Source organism: Schistocerca piceifrons, chromosome 7 (genome assembly GCF_021461385.2).
Source record: "Schistocerca piceifrons isolate TAMUIC-IGC-003096 chromosome 7, iqSchPice1.1, whole genome shotgun sequence".
Taxonomy (NCBI): Eukaryota; Metazoa; Arthropoda; class Insecta; order Orthoptera; family Acrididae; genus Schistocerca; species Schistocerca piceifrons.
In genome coordinates, this window is record NC_060144.1 from 78867148 (window position 1) to 78887591 (window position 20444).

At 38.9% G+C, this 20444-nt stretch overlaps 1 protein-coding gene across 1 annotated transcript in view; it reads right to left on the bottom strand.

The window, feature by feature from the left end:
- The window catches only part of LOC124804870 (RNA cytidine acetyltransferase), a 102325-nt gene that overhangs the window by 43825 nt on the left and 38056 nt on the right, over nt 1-20444 (bottom strand). Inside the window, exons 6-14 of the mRNA XM_047265235.1 lie at nt 16581-16785; nt 11855-11976; nt 9743-9879; nt 9421-9556; nt 6898-7046; nt 6617-6698; nt 6423-6539; nt 6168-6344; nt 5917-6058 (exon numbers count right to left, since the gene is read on the bottom strand). Of these exons, the coding sequence (XP_047121191.1) occupies nt 5917-6058; nt 6168-6344; nt 6423-6539; nt 6617-6698; nt 6898-7046; nt 9421-9556; nt 9743-9879; nt 11855-11976; nt 16581-16785 (1267 nt within the window). The remainder of the gene's footprint in view (nt 1-5916; nt 6059-6167; nt 6345-6422; nt 6540-6616; nt 6699-6897; nt 7047-9420; nt 9557-9742; nt 9880-11854; nt 11977-16580; nt 16786-20444) is intronic.

The following is a 20444-nucleotide window of genomic DNA, read 5'->3' on the forward strand; positions in this document are numbered from 1 at the left end:
GTGTTTTTATGATAGTATAAGAGTTTCTTGTCTTACAGTGTGTTGTAGCTACAGTATGGGACTTAAGCTCACTGTGCTACAGTAGTAATTAAATGCACAAATCCAGGCAAGTTTCACGTTCAGTACTGTCTACAGATTAAAATTAATAGCTTATAAAGTTGGACACAGGATTGTAAGTTGGGAAAAGTGAACAGGAAGGGAGAGGGAGGGATGGTCCCATTCAGGACACTCACATTGCTGATGCTACATATTCCAATGAGTGCAAGCACTGTGACTGTTTACTGCTCATGGCTAAAATCCCATGGAATTATATGAACAAGGGTTGTTACATTCATCAAATGAACTGTGATCAACTGTGGTTAATGACTTCTTTTAGCATTTCCTATGACTGAAATTGATTCAAGATGCACTCTCTAGTATACTGCTAGGTTACCAGATGCCTCAATGAGTTGCTTCTACACTGCCAATGTCTTTGCATGTCCCCAATTCCAGTGAATTAATCTTTAAATTAATTAAGTTTCTGCACTTGTTCCATACTAAATCCTCCTCATACTGGATGCAGACAAAACTTGTGGCTTTTCAGGCTCTAAAGCAACCAAGTGAATGGAAGCAAAGACAAGCAAATGAGCATTCACAGACAGTTTGCCAGTTTTCAGAACCATATGCCTGTGTCCGAGAATGAATGTTAACAATAGGGAGAATGGAAAATGATATTAGAGAATGAGTGTAATGTGCCAACCCCATGAACTATGATTTATTGTTTTTTTTGTGCAAATAATCCTTACAACTTTCTCTCAATACAACACTAATTATATTACAATGTATAGTTGTAGTTTTCAGGTACAATTATTTTGCATGGCAAGCATTTGTTTTATCAAAAGTACTTGTTTTACTAAAACAAACAAAAAGCACTACAGAAAGACAATCATCATCCAAATCGTATTTTTATTTTATCAGATAACCTATTTTAACCATTTTTAGGTCATCCTCAGATCCACTAACTGCTAAAAAGGAAAGAAAAGGGTTATGATAGCATAATGATAATTGTAATGTGACATAAAAATACACACAGTAGCAATAAGCAAAATAACAATAAATCAACATTTTTGTTATCCTGACGAACGTGCAAACAGAAGATATGGATGTAGCAATACGCAAGAAATCCCCCATGTCCGGGGAGAGAGTCTTCAACAGGAAATCCACTAGTATCACAGACTGTGAGCCAGCAACTGGCTCACAGACAATTGCTGCTGCTGCCTACCTACACCAACTTAAACTTGTGTTGGACAATGCTTCAGCTGATGAGCATTTGGTTTCTACCACCACAAGTTAAGTGAAACTGTCCCTAACATTATACTTTCAATACGTGTGTATCGCAAAGTAGCAGTGGTTGGACTTCGATTAATTTCCACCTAGAATATGACTTACATTAATTTCCATTAAGAACTATTATTGTTTAGTTTCACTGACTAATAGACAATTTTAATGTTTTTACAGAAAGCTTATTTGTTTTCAATAAAGGAGGTTCCAGTTTTGGACCACCAAGCACTAACATGGAGTCAAATTCTTTTGAGTTTTGGCAGTAACAACTCAACCACCATCAGGAATTGGACAAGCACTTAACTAGTTCTACACTGCAGCCATCACAGGTGCTGGCAGGCATCCTGGCATTTCAGAAAATCAGTGAGGCTCAAGAAGACTGTGTAGTACCTCAGAAACACCTCATGCTGTCCTTTTAGGCAATGACATCAAATGTCCAGAACACCGACAGGCCTATGAATCTACAGTTATATTACTTGGCTCAAAAGTTAGCCTCCATTGACTGACTTGTCTGTGTTTCCATTGTCTGACATATTCTCTTTACTATCTGATCAATTTTTCCAACAAAATGCATGGTAGTGGCAATGCTAGAATTCTTACAGAATCATAAGTCAGACACTGTACGTTATGCATCATGGACTGAAGACTTGCAGGGGTTGAGCAAAATATGTCAATCATCTGTGGTTGTGGTAAATCATAAGTGGAAAGTTTAATCTGTGATGTGATTTGCTTAGCCCTGGATAAGGAGGTCCACACACAAGCCTTAATATAGTCTGACCCCTCCCTGCAAACTGAATGTGCATGTGAGATACTGAAAGTCACACAATATACTTTTTCAGCAGACTCAGACATTTCACTTGTGGCTCAGAGCCATAGTTAAACAGTGCAGCAGGTTTCCATTACACACACTTTCAGAGGTGGCCAACTGGTCTTATTCTCCACAGACCCAGGCTAGTAGAGCGATCATTTGCAGGGATACATTTTGCTTTCAAATTGCCTGGACTATTTTTCTTTACATCCCAGATGGAATGTCCACATATGAGGATTAGAGTTGTATGTGTTTATGTAACGGCATACTGTAGAAGTCTGCCATAGCATGGTGGACACTAGGCATTGGCCTCAGCCAATTCAAGTTAGTGACACTTCAGGCAGTGGTCATGTGCTGCCACAGCACAAAATTTTGTTACACGCAATAATCCAAGACAGAAATCCAAGTCAGCCCTCCAATCAGCTCCACTTGCCTTGGTCTTGGCAACAGGTGTGCCATCATATGGTATTGGGGCTGTTCTCTCTTGTAAGTTAATGGACAGTGTAGCCAAGTCAATCATATTTATATCAAAGACACTTATCCCAGCTCAAGAACATTTCTCACAGATCTAAAAGAAAGCATTGGCCATCATATTCGGCATACCTGTAATTCGAATTTTTTTTGTATGGTCATAGATTTCATCTTGTTACCAATCACAAACAGTTCGTGTCACATTTTATACCCAAGGCAAAACATGTCACCTTCATCAATGGGCTCTTTATTTGTCAAATTCTGGAATACTTCATTTACTACAGCACTTCTGCTCACCACACACGTTACTCCTTACAATGTTGAGTGCTCCAACTACTCCGTCAATCCCCCTGGGGAATTTCCAGGATTAGGAAACTGACACGCAGCTAAAAATATTGCCTCATATGGATGATGACTGATGGAGGAAAAGCTCAAATTCGAGAAGACTGTGGAAGGAAAGAGAACATCCCACCTTAGTGATTAAAGGAAATCATAAAAATCCAATATGAAGATTTTGGACATGGTTTGAATGGCTATCCTCCCAAACGTGATTCCTGTGTATTATCACTGCACCACCTCATTTGGTAACAATGTGACTGACATGACAGAGATAGAGTGGTATCACTTGAACTGCAGAATGCTGGTTACAATAAGTGGATTAATGAGGATGAGATAGACTGCCAGTGATTTGAGCGTTTGTGTGAAAAACACAATGACAGACTCCAGAAATCTTGTAAGTCAGTAAAGCTGTTCCTCCTACTGAGATGGCAAGTTGCTTCTTCCTCTTATTTGAAAGTGACGAGTTTGCCCCACAACTTTGTTCGGTGAAGTAGAACAGCAGAGAGTAAAATAGACTTCATCAGACTCTCTCTTGATGGGCACCTACCTGTCCATAAGTTCAACTTCTCTTCACAGTAATTCCCAGAAAAAATATCTTGACCCACACTCTTTCAGTTTGTGAGGAAACTCAAACAAACAGAAAAAGGAACTGAAATTATGTATAAAGGAAAATACTAATGAGAATGAGATTTTCACTCTGCAGTGGAGTGTGCGGTCCGGCACACAGTTTTAATCTGCCAGGAGGTTTTGAAAATACTAATTATTACAAAATATCATGACTACGGGAGAGAGTACACCACTTTAAAATGAAAATCAGCACCTGTCCATTTTCGTCTATTGTTGCAGTAACTGTCTTCATGGCCAAAGAAGGGTAATGAAAGATGAAACAATGGATTACCAACAACAATTTGGATAAATAATCTTAACACTGGGAGGACACCACAGTATATTACACTACACTACACTACACCCACACACACCACATAAGAGACAACACAACACACACACACACACACACACACACACACACACACAGGGTGACTTACCTAAGATGCAATGCACCTAATATTTCATGAACATCTGAAGTTGTCAAAACACATTTCAGGCAAATGATAGTACACAGAAGGCACGTAAGTTTTCTATGCGTTTCATACACATTGCTTCACTGAGACATTGAAACTGATTTTTTTAAAATGGAACAAGCACTTTTTAATGAGTTTTTTGAGCACTTGAAAAGAAAGACTCAGTGGTATGATACCACCAATTGTTTATAATGAAAAGTTTCATAAAAGCAGCCATGGAAAGAGATAAATTTAGCAGCAATGCAGTTCTCAAGGCACATTTTGTTTTTGTCAGCCCTGTTTGGTGTTATTTACAATGCATTAATGATGAAAATAGCATGTTCATTTTTAAATCAGTATTATTGTAATATAGTAACATTAAAGAAAATGACAGTTTTTTTTGGCGCATATTGGAGTTTTCTACACCACAGTGTTCATTTTACATCGTGATTTGGATCTGGCTCTGCATGATTAAAAGAGAAATTAGATGGGTTCAACAATACAGGCTGTCATGGCATGGCAGGAACAGCCATGGAGCTCAACTCAGAACTGTATCTGTCAAATGCAGTCACCATGCCAGCAGGTCACATCGGACAATGTTGTGGTTGCTTCAAGTTACGATACCAAATAAAGTAATGATGGAGCATCTGGTGAGTAACTCTGCTCGCTCTACAGTTTAAGAAAACAAAACAAATATCCAGACCAACTTTTTTCACAACAAAAGTAAGTAGAACACCATACACAACTTTCAACATGAAATATATTCTGGAGTCAAAATGATGGAGTGGACACTTGTGAATAAGCAAGCAACAACAAACCATGCTGCTCATGACATGTCTGTCAAAACAACACAGTGGCTGCTCTATATTCTTCATTAGAAATGTTTAAGTCTGACTTTTCAAACTGATGGCTTACAAGAAACACAACAAGAAAACAACAACCTGAATTTTCTGAATATATTAATGGAGACGTCTGTGGGCTAATCATTAAGTAGACACCTAAACAATGACACAGAAATAATATTTTATTTATGATTTTATCAACAACTCTGTAAATTGTAAGCTCTTGCCCCCCTGAAAATTCCATTGTCATCATTACTGGGCTCCATTACATGCCACGCTGTGTCACTGTGATTACCTTAACATATGAGAAATACCTCTGTGCGAGCCCTGGTTTCTCTTATTTTATTGTGATGATCACTTCTCCCTATGTAGGTGGGCGTAAACAGAACGTTTTCGAAATTGGAGGAGAAAACTGGTGACGGAAATTTCATAAGAAGATCCCGTTGCAACGAAAAATGCCTTTGTTTTAATGATTGCCACTCCAATTCATGTATCATGTCTGTGGCACTATCTCCCCTACTTCACAACAATACAAAACAAGCTACCCTTCTTCGTACTTTTTTGATGTCATCCGTCCGTTCCATCTGATGCCGTTCCCACACCACACAGTGATACTCCAGAATAGGGCAGACAAGTGTGGTGTAAGCAGTCTCTTTAGTAGACCTGTTGCACCTTCTAAGTGTTCTGCCAATTAATCGCAGTCATTGGTTGGCTCTACCCACAACATTATCTATGTGATCGTTCAAATTTAGGGTATTTGTAAAAACATTTACTATGAAAAAGTAAGCAAAGTACAACTTTGCACTGAGATAAGTAAAAAAATAATTGAAACCTGAATATTCAATGTTCTCTAAAAACACACGTCCCAAAATGGATCAATATTTATTTAAATAAGGCTGCACACTCAATTATTTGTGCATAAGAAGATCAGAGTGGTTAGTACTTTAAGACCCCCACCTCACACCAAAGTAATTCCCTAACAAGATAAATTTGAAAGCTAACCAGTTCACAGAGATTTGTACGTAAAATAATGAAAATAAGTTCTCAGGTCAGGTTTTAGCTGGTATATGTGTACCTATGTGTTCCTCTAGTAAGCCAACCTCATCATCTTCCACTGGTTCTATGACTTCAGATGGCAACTGGTCTTCATCTATGCTGGGCACTTTGAATTCATAGTACTCTTTCAAAAGATTCAAAGCTCTGCTGCCATACCCCATCTACGGAATGAAAAGAAAGAGTAACAATAGCAACTAGAAATCAAATGAGAGTATAATTCATCTAGCAGTTTTCAGAAAGGAAAATAGCAAAAAGTCAAACAAAACATACCCCCTGATAGTCAGGATGTGTTGCTATCCTGACAATACGAGCACCTGCCAGGGATGGGAAGTCTTCATCTTGATACTGCTGGGCTATTGTCCATGGGATAAGATCTCCAGATGCACGTTTACCACGAGACAGCCCATCGACAACAGACCCTCTGGATACCTGGCCTTCCAAACAAACCTGCAAAATTAATTCCAGTCTTCAAATGCGAAACCATAAGCTGGCCAGTTTCTACTCATAGCATCATGTTGTTAGTACCTGAATTACAACTAGGATTTCAGGCAATGACTTTTTGTTGGGATCCACAGGGCCAAGCAAACAGAAGAGATGATGTGCTGGAGCATCTGACATCATTTGCAAGTCATTTGGGCTATTCTGAAATGTATGATGACACATTATTATGCAGAATATTTGAAACCTTCTGTTCTGCCAAAACTAGTTTTTCAACTAACCTTATAATGTGAGGCTACATAGAGTGCAACTAATCGGTGCAAAAATGCTTCCGAGGCTTTATGGTAACAGAAGAGAGTATCCCTGAAATGACAAAACATGATATCCTACACTGCATGAACAAGGTTCACTATCAAATCAAGTCTTTAAGTAATATATAGGAATCAGCTGCAAACATTTCTATATTTCAAGAGGATTTGTATTATCTGCTTTTCATTCATTTTTCAAATTTCCTTCTTGAATTACATTTTGTTTATTCTACAAAAGAAAGATAGATAGAGACCTGTTTATGTAGTAGAGATCACAGCTGTCAGGAGGAGGGCACCCAGACAGTAATGGCTGTACAGACGTGGCATCCAAACACAGTAGATCTGTCAACCATTTCTCAACATCATCATCAGGTTTATAGCGAATGGATTCTTCCAAAGCCACCTAAAATGATTTATAATAAAGGCTGTTGCATCGAATGGAGAATTCACTCAAATAAACTACAAAATAGAAGGAGATAGACTAGCTGACCAGTAAGTGCCTTCAAGAGGTGAAATTCCAATACTGTCTATAAAAACATTTAAAAATAGGTGAAAAACATTTTTTTTTAATTTTCAAATATCCACATTGCCAGTACTGGTATTTTGCATGCTGAAAATAAGTTATGGCCAGCCATTCTGTCTCATTGTAAGTTCACATAATGAAGGTTTTGTCATAATATACAATGCACCTTTCCAGGATTCAATCTTCTGCTTTTGTCATTTGCAACACACTTCATTAAAAGTGTTTATTATCTTGTGATGTACATAAATAATATCATCTGAAAATAAGGATAAGAATTTGCTCTCTTATTATGTTTTCTAGTAATGATATTAGAATTATGGACAACCTGCACACAAATGTTGAGAAAGACAAGAGAAAGTATAAACACTGTCTCATCCAGTACCCCTCTCCACTTTCACAGTGACACTCTTCCCTTTCTCTTGTCCTCACTCTTTCCTCTACTGTGCTGACATCCCTTTCCACATCAAATTTCTCTCTCACATTATCTCTTCATGTCTGTGATCGCTACCAGAATTTATTCACATTTTATCACTATTTCTGAGAGTAATCTGTCTATACACTCTCCAGCCACCCAATAGTACTTCCTTATCACCATCTTCTGCTGTGCCACTTTAACTAACCCAGGCGCCTCAATCCTCCTCCTCCCCCTCTCCCTGTAAAACAGTCACCTACGCAACCACACATAAGTAGTATTACAGTGACTGTGTGTGTGTGTGTGTGTGTGTGTGTGTGTGTGTGTGTGTGTCTGCGCGCGCACGGGTGGGTGGGCGCGTGGGCGCGCGCGGCAGGCGTGTAGTGAATGATATAGACTATGGAGGAACATCGATTTAATTAGCTATCAGTGGTATTGTCTAATAAAATACTTTCAAGCAATTATGGAACTCTGTCCAGGAAGTAACAAGAACATTATAACAATTAATTAACAACCTTTAAAGTTCGTGCAATTGAATGTTTAAAGATACATAATTCCTCTAACACAATTTACAAAGTTACCATGGAGGAGGCACACACAGCTACAAATTGTGTGGCAAAGTCAGAGCAAAATTCTAAACCCCAACACAAGACCTGACCTACATAGAATCCCTTTGGGATGACTATTTTTGGCTCATTAACTTGCGCAGATGACGTCTTTCCACCTTAAATGTTCTCCCACAGCACCCCTGCACTCTTGCAGCCATATCCTAGCCAATGTCTAAATCCTTGCCTCATGGCAGTGGACAAGATAACCCTTTCAGCTTATCACAGAACAAAGTGACCCCATGTAGTGAGACGCTTTTCTGCTGTGTCCCTAACCACAGTTGATTTTGATAGCATTACCAGCAGCTACCAGATAGTGGATCAGCAGTTTCTTATTGCTGTGTGCGCTCTATACGACGGTATACAGATGCAACTGTCCCTTTTCAAATATTCCTGGTACCCACCTGTTTGTTTTCCAGATGGCATGCTGAAGCATAGCCTGTGTCTGCATAGCGTTGCTTCGCTATGTTCCTGTGCTTTTCGTAACCTTTCAATTTCAATAATCAATATAATATAATCAACACATCAGGCTGAAAATTTGCAAACAGATTTGGTTGTTCTGGCTACTGTCTTTGCCTGCTCATGTTGCACTGCTGCTCATATGTGTGCGAGTAATTACACTGGAGAAAGAATGAAAGTTGGGTTAATTTTGGTGATCTTTTACTCATTCATCTGCACCTGAGTGGTTGACATTCTTTACACTTTTATTATTGAAATCCTGGGCTTTCACTAATGATTTATTACAGTAATGTTTATTGATAGAATACCTGGGCATAGTGACATGGTAGAAGGCAAGGGAATTTTAACAGTTCCTTATAAGGTAGTATGAAAAGGAAAGATATCAGATCAGCTTTGGTCTAGGTGAACAGCTTGTACTATGTGTTTTAATAGTTAAACGTACACTCAGTATATCATGGATACAGGCAAAAAAAAAAAAAAATGGTACTTTTTATTGTAATAAATGAGCAATATACTCTGAGCAGAAAAGTAAAAGGGGCATTTATCTGGCTATCCATTTCTCTTGGAGGAACTAATTAGGTGTTGTACTTCTTGAAACAAAATCACGCACAATACCAGAAATGACTCAGTGAATTATGCTTTGTTTTAATTTATCTTTTAATTGTTGGGTAATTACTCTTGCCAACGATGAAATCTAGCCGCTTGTAACTGCAGAAATCTGAAATGAGAATTTCCGCTACAGCTGTAAAATACACATCAATATGAAGGTATTTCTCACCTCATGGAGGGCCCTCCCAGTAGCTGCTGCTGGGGTTTTTGTTTTTGCTTGATCAGCGGTTGCACCTACAGGAGCAGTTTGGTTCCTTAGTTGCTGCAGGAGCTTCAAGGAGAGTGAGCGGCCTGTTCCTTCATACCTAGATTTTAATTAATGTGCATTTAATTTTGCATATTTATAACAAACACATATCATGTTCAGAATTCACAATCACAAATTTTAGGAACAGTTTAAAAGGGCAGAATCATAACATTCTCAACAAATGGAATCGTAGAAGCATTAAGTAACCCTCTAAGAAACAGTACATATTATTTTCTGTACTCACCCATTAATTGTTGAAGCCAGAAACACAAGGTATGGTCCCAGCATATTTCTCACAAAAGGTAAGGGAATAGCTGCAGCTTCGTCAATCACCACCAACTCTGCTTGGCCAAGGCGATGCGAATCTGTAGGATGGATGTACTGCAATGGTAATGATGAGGAATGCATTTTTATAAATTTGTTTACACTAATTCTAAAAAAAAAACCACAAACTCAAGTGCCCCAAGAACACAAAATAAACACTAGCATGCATGTGTGTGACTGCCCTCCCCCCCCCCCCCCCCACACACACACACATACGTGCGAGTGCGCGCGCTCACACACACACACACACACACACACACACACACACACACACACACACACACACACACACAGAGAGAGAGAGAGAGAGAGAGAGAGAGAGAGAGAGAGAGGTGGGGGGGGGCTTTTTTGTATGATTTTAAAGAAGACAAATAGATTTCAATAATTGCAAGTTCTAGAAGAGAGAAATTTATTTATTTATGGTTTTATAAAAAAATACACCAAGGGTACCACCAAATGTGGATTACCTCACATTTTGACATCATAGGAGAAATAGTTTCACTTTTGCGAGCAGTGACTACAAAAGCAGTGTTAGGTTTGATAAGTGTGCTAACTGCATACATATCCACACATTTAAACTTAGAGGTACATCCAGTAAAGTTATATGTTATTGTTAATCTTCCATTTTCATTAATTAAATTAACGACAATAATATACTGGATGTATTTACAATGTGAACATCTCTACTTGCTCACTCATCGAACTTTGTTGTGTTACTAAATACCGTCATATTTGAAACACTGATAAAAACAAGACTAATAATGCATAAACAATGGCTGAACCCAAAAGAGACAGATTATATTTGTGCAAGTTCGTTGTGCTGTATTTTTTACGCAATTCGTGTCATCACACCAGTATGGAGGGATATGCACATGTAAAGTTATACATTGGGGTAGTGCAGAAAAATGTTAAGCTAGATCATTGCTTCAGATGTCATTGTTAAGAGCTTACAGAAACTACTAGGACCCAAAATGAACAATAAAAATGTCCACCAGAATATAAGTGAAAATCAGTATTAAGTTGAAAATTATAAAATAATTAAATATGCCATCTCATATGACTCATATGCTTGTAATCATGGAAAATGCAAGAAGGGAAAAGCTCACAACAGAAAGACTCCAAAAAGCCTAAAAAGTCCAGTGTCAATTGAATGCAAGAGATGTGGTAGTGTCGAAACGGAAATCAAAAAACCTCACAAGGTGATTAAGTAGCTGGTCCATAGACCATTCAATGGCCAGCGGTAGTCCAGGCTTGTGGTTTATCTATTCCATAACCATTATAATACTCTGTGTAATCACTGGATTAAAGAGAGTGATAATTAAATTAGATATTAATAAGAAATGCTCTTTATGATTTTATCCTGACATTTTCAAGAAAATATGTGGTACACATCTGAATACACATCTGAACTGTGCACACAGAAATCTTTTCCCTATTTAATGCATTCTGCTCAGAACTTACTGCTTTGTTAACTAGGAGGATGGTGACCAGTCTCTACACAGTATGCAATTGCTGCTTATTTTGTAGAATGCTTAAATAACTTTTCCACACCATAAAGACTTTGTTTCATAATTGAAAGAATGTTAGCTATATGACAAATTATTCAAATACAACTCATCTACATAGCTGAGCTTCTAAATTTTGGCTAACAATTGTGCTAGTGACATTATACTACAGCAAAAGCTGTAGTTGCCTAATAACAAAAGCAATAAAGAAAGTAAACTTCATTTTTATAGTTGATGTCCAAAGTCAAATTACATAATGAATTTAATCTCTTAAGATGCTATGAGTGCAAGACAACATATTCCATCATTTGTTTATCTTATCCTCAGGATTAATCTTCCGTATTGCAAAAAAAGATGCCAAAGAGCCATTGCAATTCAGTGAATTGCCTCTGCTCAGGACAAATTGCCTTATATTAAAATGTGACATGTAATTTGGTTTTTGCTACACTATAATCAAAGTATTCTTTCTATCTAATACTTAACAACGTTTGGGTGAAAGAAAAATACATTATTGATAAGGAACATACCTGAACAGTCTGTCTATGGTCTCTGTATACGTTAAGACGTACAACTGCTTTGTTGAATTCTGGGTTTGTAGACTGTATAACATCATAGTCCAAATGTTCTTGGTACTCGAGTACATCAAGGCCTGAAAGACAGAGTCCAGATTTATTACATTAAAAGGGTGAAACAATTTTTTATTTTTCATTTTAGAGAACTTTATTGTAATTAAAAAATTTTCTATTCTGTAACTATTTTATGTTAAAATTGGACAGGGTGCCCTAAAATATTCCTGCCACCCCCATCCCCCCCCCCTCCTCTATCTCAAAACAGGCACTAATGTGTAATGCTCCCTCTATAACCTAATTGTGTGTCAACCATTTTCAAAGATCCTCAAATATTAAAATCATGTGTTGTATGTATAATATATCTGATTATAACACAAATGCTGAGTAATGTTAACAAAGGACTGATAACACTGTTCAGAGGTCATATTGTACAAATTGGATCACTAAATTAAAAAAAAAAAGGTCAATCAACTCTTGATCTTGGGCATATGGTTGTAAGGACATATCTTGAATGGATAGTTATAAGAGCATACACATTTCGAGAGAAGCACTAGATAGCCCCAGTCAAATAAAAATGAGATAGATGGAAAAAATAAGTAAACTGTTCTTTATTTCAAAAGTAATCAGCATAACTGTTTATACATTTATCCCACTATGGGACAAGATGGTCAATATCCTTTACGAGAAAATGTTGGTGGTTGTCTATGGAACCATGATTGTACCCAGGCACGCACTTCTTTGGCCGAAGCAAATCAATGGTCATGAATGTCTTTCTTCAGGGTTCTGAAAATATGGAAGTCATATGAGGAAAGATCAGGACTGTATGGAAGACGTGTAATGGCTTCCCAGTGAAACTTCTGCAGCCTAGCTCAAACAACTTTGGTAACATGTGAGCAGACAATATCCTGCAACTGAATGATGCTGTTCATCAACATTCTAGGGCATTCGGATTTGGTGGCACACTTCAATTTTTGTGAAGTGTCCACATGCACACCTTACCCAGTGGCAATATCACTCAGAACAATTTTTCATTCAGGCTCCATCACACTGTATAAACAACACTGGGAAACCTGCATATGTGTGAGAGCCTCCATATATGTAAAAGTTTTTGCTACAGTTCATGGCAGAGGCCTCTATACCCATTACCTATTATCAGTCAGTTAACAACACCGATACGTCTAATGTCAATCACTGACACCACAAGAGGCATTCCATAACATGACAACCAACAGTCTACAGAAGCAACAGAGTGGAGATGACAAGCAATCATTACAAGAAAATGTTGTAAGACTATTGTACTCAAGAGATATGTATTCATCTGTAAATTTTTTCACAGCTCAGTTGGTACATCACAGAAATAACATCAGGTATCATTTCTTTCTATATCCGTAAAATGAATGGGTCCTTTCAACTTTTGTAAACATTTCCTAACACCAGCAGCAAGATATTCCTTGTGCTCTCATGTTAAGGGCCGCAGTACTCACAAAATGCAAGGCTTCCTTGCGATAAAGTAATCTTGTCAAATGGTACAAATTCCTCTACATTCCATTATGCAACAACATTCCTTTCAGTGAAAGATTCCTATCAGCGTGGTAAGAACCCTCAATGCTGAAACTACATCTTAGAAAGTATCTTAGACATCTGAATATGATGGAGAAATGTAGGTAGTTACAATGGAGGTAGTTCCTCAAAGCAGTTTTCCGCTGTAAGGAAAATATTTGTTACCATTAGTAAAATATGTGAAGGCTGTGGCAATAACTATGATAGTTTCTGAGTAGTCTTGAATAATGTCAGTGACTAGGTTACTCTGCATATTGCTTCTTTTTTACAATAGCTTCAGGAACTTCACTGATGCAATAGCAAGTTGATAGCATATTGGAGTACTTCCTATTTCATCACCCCTGTGATAGGTTAGGTACTGGAGGCCCTTTATTGCTTTCAAAAGTGACCTGCTTCGCTTCATGTTTGTTGTTATCCTGGTACCAAGTTATTACTCCATATCCTTCTGTTATGGGTACACATTATTTGATTAGAATGCTCTCCTTTGGCTGTCAAGCCTTTTAGACAGGATTACCCTGAAACTGTTGTGTCCCTCCTCCCGCCAAGGACTCATTCCATTAGGATATAGTCAGGAGTACCAATGACTCCACAATAACATATGGACCGCACTTTTCTTCTGACTTTATACAATTATTCTGGATGTGGATCATGCACTGTCAGATGTTGCACAATACCCTAGACATTTGGGAAGAGGTGATATGTCTGCCTTCCACCGAAATTAATGTGAGCCACCTCCTCCAGGGAGGCTGGAATGATTCAAGAGTAGGCACAGCTACAAATATTTTTTTTTTCCGTTCAACAGTGATAACCTGTTTACTAGTTTTTTTATTAAGACATATAGAGGTGAAATTCTTATGAAGGATGATTAGCTAGAATACTGTATGTTTATATTTGATGCTCTAAATTGTGATCATATGTGGTATCTGACATGTGATCAGACTCCCAAGTATCAACCTGTGGATATGAATAGAAACTTTTCACAGGGAATAAGCACCAACACATTACTCCAGTTAATAGTGAAGGAATAAATCATATTTCAATTCCCAACTGTGGGAAGTTATTTCACATCGATAATATTAAACATGAAATACACTCCTGGAAATGGAAAAAAGAACACATTGACACCGGTGTGTCAGACCCACCATACTTGCTCCGGACACTGCGGGAGGGCTGTACAAGCAATGATCACACGCACGGCACAGCGGACACACCAGGAACCGTGGTATTGGCCGTCGAATGGCGCTCGCTGCGCAGCATTTGTGCACCGCCGCCGTCAGTGTCAGCCAGTTTGCCGTGGCATACGGAGCTCCATCGCAGTCTCTAACACTGGTAGCATGCCGCGACAGCGTGGACGTGAACCGTATGTGCAGTTGACGGACTTTGAGCGAGGGCGTATAGTGGGCATGCGGGAGGCCGGGTGGACATACCGCCGAATTGCTCAACACGTGGGGCGTGAGGTCTCCACAGTACATCGATGTTGTCGCCAGTGGTCGGCGGAAGATGCACGTGCCCTTCGACCTGGGACCGGACCGCAGCGACGCACGGATGCACGCCATGACCGTAGGATCCTACGCAGTGCCGTAGGGGACCACACCGCCACTTCCCAGCAAATTAGGGACACTGTTGCTCCTGGGGTATCGGCGAGGACCATTCGCAACCGTCTCCATGAAGCTGGGCTATGGTCCCGCACACCATTAGGCCGTCTTCCGCTCACGCCCCAACATCGTGCAGCCCGCCTCCAGTGGTGTCGCGACAGGCGTGAATGGAGGGACGAATGGAGACGTGTCGTCTTCAGCGATGAGAGTCGCTTCTGCCTTGGTGCCAATGATGGTCGTATGCGTGTTTGGCGCCGTGCAGGTGAGCGCCACAATCAGGACTGCATACGACCGAGGCACACAGGGCCAACTCCCGGCATCATGGTGTGGGGAGCGATCTCCTACACTGGCCGTACACCACTGGTGATCGTCGAGGGGACACTGAATAGTGCACGGTACATCCAAACCGTCATCGAACCCATCGTTCTACCATTCCTAGATCGGCAAGGGAACTTGCTGTTCCAACAGGACAATGCACGTCCGCATGTATCCCGTGCCACCCAACGTGCTCTAGAAGGTGTAAGTCAACTACCCTGGCCAGCAAGATCTCCGGATCTGTCCCCCATTGAGCATGTTTGGGACTGGATGAAGCGTCGTCTCACGCGGTCTGCACGTCCAGCACGAACGCTGGTCCAACTGAGGCGCCAGGTGGAAATGGCATGGCAAGCCGTTCCACAGGACTACATCCAGCATCTCTACGATCGTCTCCATGGGAGAATAGCAGCCTGCATTGCTGCGAAAGGTGGATATACACTGTACTAGTGCCGACATTGTGCATGCTCTGTTGCCTGTGTCTATGTGCCTGTGGTTCTGTCAGTGTGATCATGTGATGTATCTGATCCCAGGAATGTGTCAATAAAGTTTCCCCTTCCTGGGACAATGAATTCACGGTGTTCTTATTTCAATTTCCAGGAGCGTACATTCCTGATGTTCTGCAAAATATTATTTATTTGACCATGATTTGACTTTAGGCTTCTTATGCCTTTGTCAGGTGACAACTTGCACCCAAGAAGTGGAAAGCTGGTTCAGATCAAATAAATACTATTTTGTAGAGCACCAGGAATGTGTTTCCTATTTAAAATTGTTGGCATGTTCTGTCAGGCACCAAGGAAAATTTCAGTTAAGGTTATTTCATAATTTCTGCAAAATGAGACATGCCCTAATTTCATAAGGCTAAACATTACCCTGTTCAACTGTGTCCATGACTTGACTGGGGGCAATGCCAATAAGGGTTTACTATTCATTCCCATACTTTGTAGGTTACTGTATACTGTGTTGTTAGAATGCATACCAATAAAGCTGCCACTCATTAGCGCGTTCTACTCTCACACTGGTTCACTTATGAATCTTTAATTGCTTGCTAATTGTTACAAATCTCTGTCAAACTTTAAGAAGCTATTTTAACACTGTGCCATGATAACATAACATCTCAGCTGCTTCATAGGAACCGCACCATATTCAGTCAATTTAATTCTTAATATTCAACAATAACAACAGGTAAAAAGAAAAATGGGAATAAAAACACAAACCTTTGAAGACAAACTCAAAAAGTGTCTTTAAGTTTTCAGGACTGGGACTTGTGACAAATATATTAGAGTAACCAAATGCAATAGCTGCTGCAATTGCAAGTCCAAGAGCTGCAGATTTGCCTCTGCCTCTTGCAGCTGTCAGAGATACAGTTGAACGTAATGATTTCTCTGAAATAGCTTCAATGAATTTCAAAAGAGCCTTTGCCTGAAACATACATACAAAGAATTTATATTACAAACAACAGAACCAGAGTAAAAAAATGATGATACATAAAAATACTTAACACACATGTTACTGGTGTCTACTACCAGCTTTAGCTACTTTAATAAGCATTTGTCTGAAGCTATAGGGGGGCAGGGGCAGGGGGGGGGGGGGGGAGGAGATCAATTATGAACCAGAATTCTTTTCTGTAAAATTTATTAAATGAAGCAAAACAGAATACACCCAACTAATTTTTCTACATAGGCTTCTTACACATTTTTCCCATAGAACTGGCAATTCTTATGCTATCCTTGAACAAATAAAAGGGACATGTGCACAGCTACTTGCACACGAACTTCTCTACTGCTGAGCTGTCAATCTGGTGTCCTCCCCAAATTGTTCTTTCAGTAGTCCAAACAAGTGATAGTCACTGAGTGATGAATCTGGACTGTCATGAGGATGTTCCACAGTTCCCCAACGACTTTACTCCAGTTGATTAAATCAGGAGTGAGGCTTTGTATTGTCATGTAGAAGAATCATGACCAGTGGCGATGGCTTGAGCACTTCCATAGCTTATACCTACTATCGAAGCAATTCTGGAAAGGTTTATGAGCAAAACTTCTGCAATAAGACACTGTGTGATACAAATGTTGTCTGGTGTGATGCTTGTCTGTGATCATCTTTGGTGGGTTATGTTCCCCACAGTTACCCATCCTGCCACAAATGTTTTATGACACTGCTACACTTGGATCTCTGAAAGGGTTTCTTCCCCTAATTGTGCATGGAGCCGCCTCCTAATTTCAGCAGGGTTGGTGCCTTCTTTTGCAAGAAACTTGAGGATCACACAATGCACAATAGACTTGTGTACCTATTGCTTGCACATGGTGACCTGACACAAGCAGTCATGTCATGTTAACTGCAGCATCACAATGCTATCTCCAACACCCACACCAATATCCTGTCACAGTTGTGTCCATTTATGTCCACTACTATAGCCATTCCACTATCATACTCTTCAGGTTCATATCTGATACACCATTGAAGTACTTCATGCTACTCCAAACATACAAGAAAAAAGCCAATATGAAGAAAAATCACAGGAGAAAGAACAGTCCAGTGATGTAACACACACACACACACACACACACACACACACACACACACACACACACACACACACACAGACAAATAAGTACATTGTCATTCATAAAACACATGTGGATCATTTGTTACATTAACACTTCTTTTATTTTAGGGATCCGACAATTTTCCTTTAGGGCTACTAAGAATTGTTTTGATGATAAGAAAACTTGAACAACGCTTTTCCTCAGCAGCAGAGTGTGTACTATTTTTGAAAGATTCTGGAAGATTAAAATTGCCTACCAAACTCTGAATTAAACTTGGAACAATTTTTGTCTGCCACTTCTTTCAATTCTGAATTGACCATTATTCTGATAAAATATAATGGAAGCTGTAGTATTAATATATTCTTCAGTATGCTTTCATTGGATGCATTAAAACCTCTTCCAATTGCAGCATTCTGTAATTTTGTCCATTGCTTGCAAGTTGTCCATTGTGCTATATCCTTTTCAAAAGTTAGCTAGTTAATTTGTTTTATTATAATGCACTATTTTTCATCTTGTACACTGTGGAAATGAGGTTGCAGGTCTGTAGTTTTCGATTCTGTCCTTCTCTTTTTGTCTTGTCTCTCTCCTGCCTTGTGAAGTAGAATAATTACAGCATTGTTCCAGTATTAAAGAATTGTCTTCTGCAGATACAGTGCAAATATCTTTTGTAAGTCCTTTTGTATAATTTTTGACCCACAGTTAACAATTTCTATTGAAGTGCCATGATCTCCAATGTCCTTTTCCTTTCTTCATAACTTGAATGGCTTTATACATCTCATTTTGAATTATTCCATAACGTAATAGTTTTGATTGATAACTGTGTTTCTGATTCACATCTTGAACAATTCATACACTCAAAACAATAACCTACAATTGTTTGTGCAACTGTCTCTCTGTTGTTAACTACAGTGTCATCTGAAATCTTAACTGATGAAATTTGCTATCTACCAAACATGTGTTTCTGTTTTATTTACTTCATTCTTTTACTATTTTTAACTGATTCTCATGTCAAATTTTCATTGTACCTCTTTACATCCTCTTGGCGACTTTTCAGATAGTTTCATTTGGTACAGCATATTTTATTGTGTTCCTATTATCACCTCCTAAACAGTTATCTGCTTCCATATGATATTTCCTTTTTCTTTTTTCATTCCCACAACATCTCATGCTGTTTGCCTGAGTACCTGTTTAAATAATTGTTTCATTATCTGTATCTGTTAAGAACAAAAATGTAGTTCCTCTTTGAAAATTCTTTGTTTCTGCTAAACTTTAAACATTGTTACCATTTAGGCGACCAACAGACGACTTACGAAAAATGCCTAGCTAACATTTCCCAACAACTACTTTAGTACTGAATACGTGGCAGCTTTAAGTTTGCTTCACACATATCACACAACAGAAACAGTTCAGCTCACTATCAATGTGTATGAAGAAAACACTGATATGAGAATAAACAAGTTACGCTAATGGGAAACATACTAGAAAAAGTCAGGTCCCATTAGGAGACACAAGAAAAAAAAGCATGCACATCTGTTTAAGAAAAACACACTCACTGGCATGTAGCAACAATGTGAAAGTTGTTCACATTCTGTAAGAAAAGCCCTTTAACAACTAGCATATAATATGCGTTTATCATATATCACAATTATTAAGAGTGCTGATGATGTCTTATATTAGAAAAAGTACAGGAGAATAATAATGTGGCTATGTAGACTTCCAGTGTATTAAAAGATCAAATTCTTGTTAGGTCTTCAGCCGGATCAAACAGTCATCTGCACACAATACTTCCACGAGCCATCTGGCCACCATCATCAGGAAAAAAAAGCTAAGCCGCTCTCATCGATAACTGGTTCAAACCATGAACAATGGAACCTTTATATGCAGTGAAAATACAAAAGTGCATGCACTAAGGTAATGCACAAGTGCTCAAACATTGCTGCTGCCCCCTTGGAACAAGAAGAGTTGCAATGCCTCCAGTGGAGAATACTATAGAAAAACGACATATCATCAAAAGTTAATACTCACAGCCAGCTGATTCAGATGCCATTGTTTCTTTACATCTGATGCAACAGGACTGCAAGTTTCACTTAGCAGTTAACCATTATCACAGTTAATGATGTTATCTGTTAGTCTGATTTCGAAAGATTCTTTTAAAACACAGTCCCAGTAAAGCGAGGTATTTGCAACCACTTGTGTCTCATTGTGATACAAATAGTTTGGCTAATGTATATTTTACTGCACTCCAATGGTCTTTTGTAAATGCCGGGCTTCCTCAAACTTACATTATCCTCAACAGAGCCAAGAAGTGCTTCAATCTTAGCTGGCGGACAGAATACATGTCTGATTTCATATTTCTTCAAAACCCTACCAACTCATATGCATATCAAATCTGTCTGTCAGTATAGCTGTTATGATTAAACACATCCTTCAGATGTAGCAGCTCTTGTGGTAAATTCTCAGCACCTGAGATAGCACACACTCTTTTGACCAAGGTCTGTAGGATTCCTGTACATTGAAACAGTGGATGACAGCTGG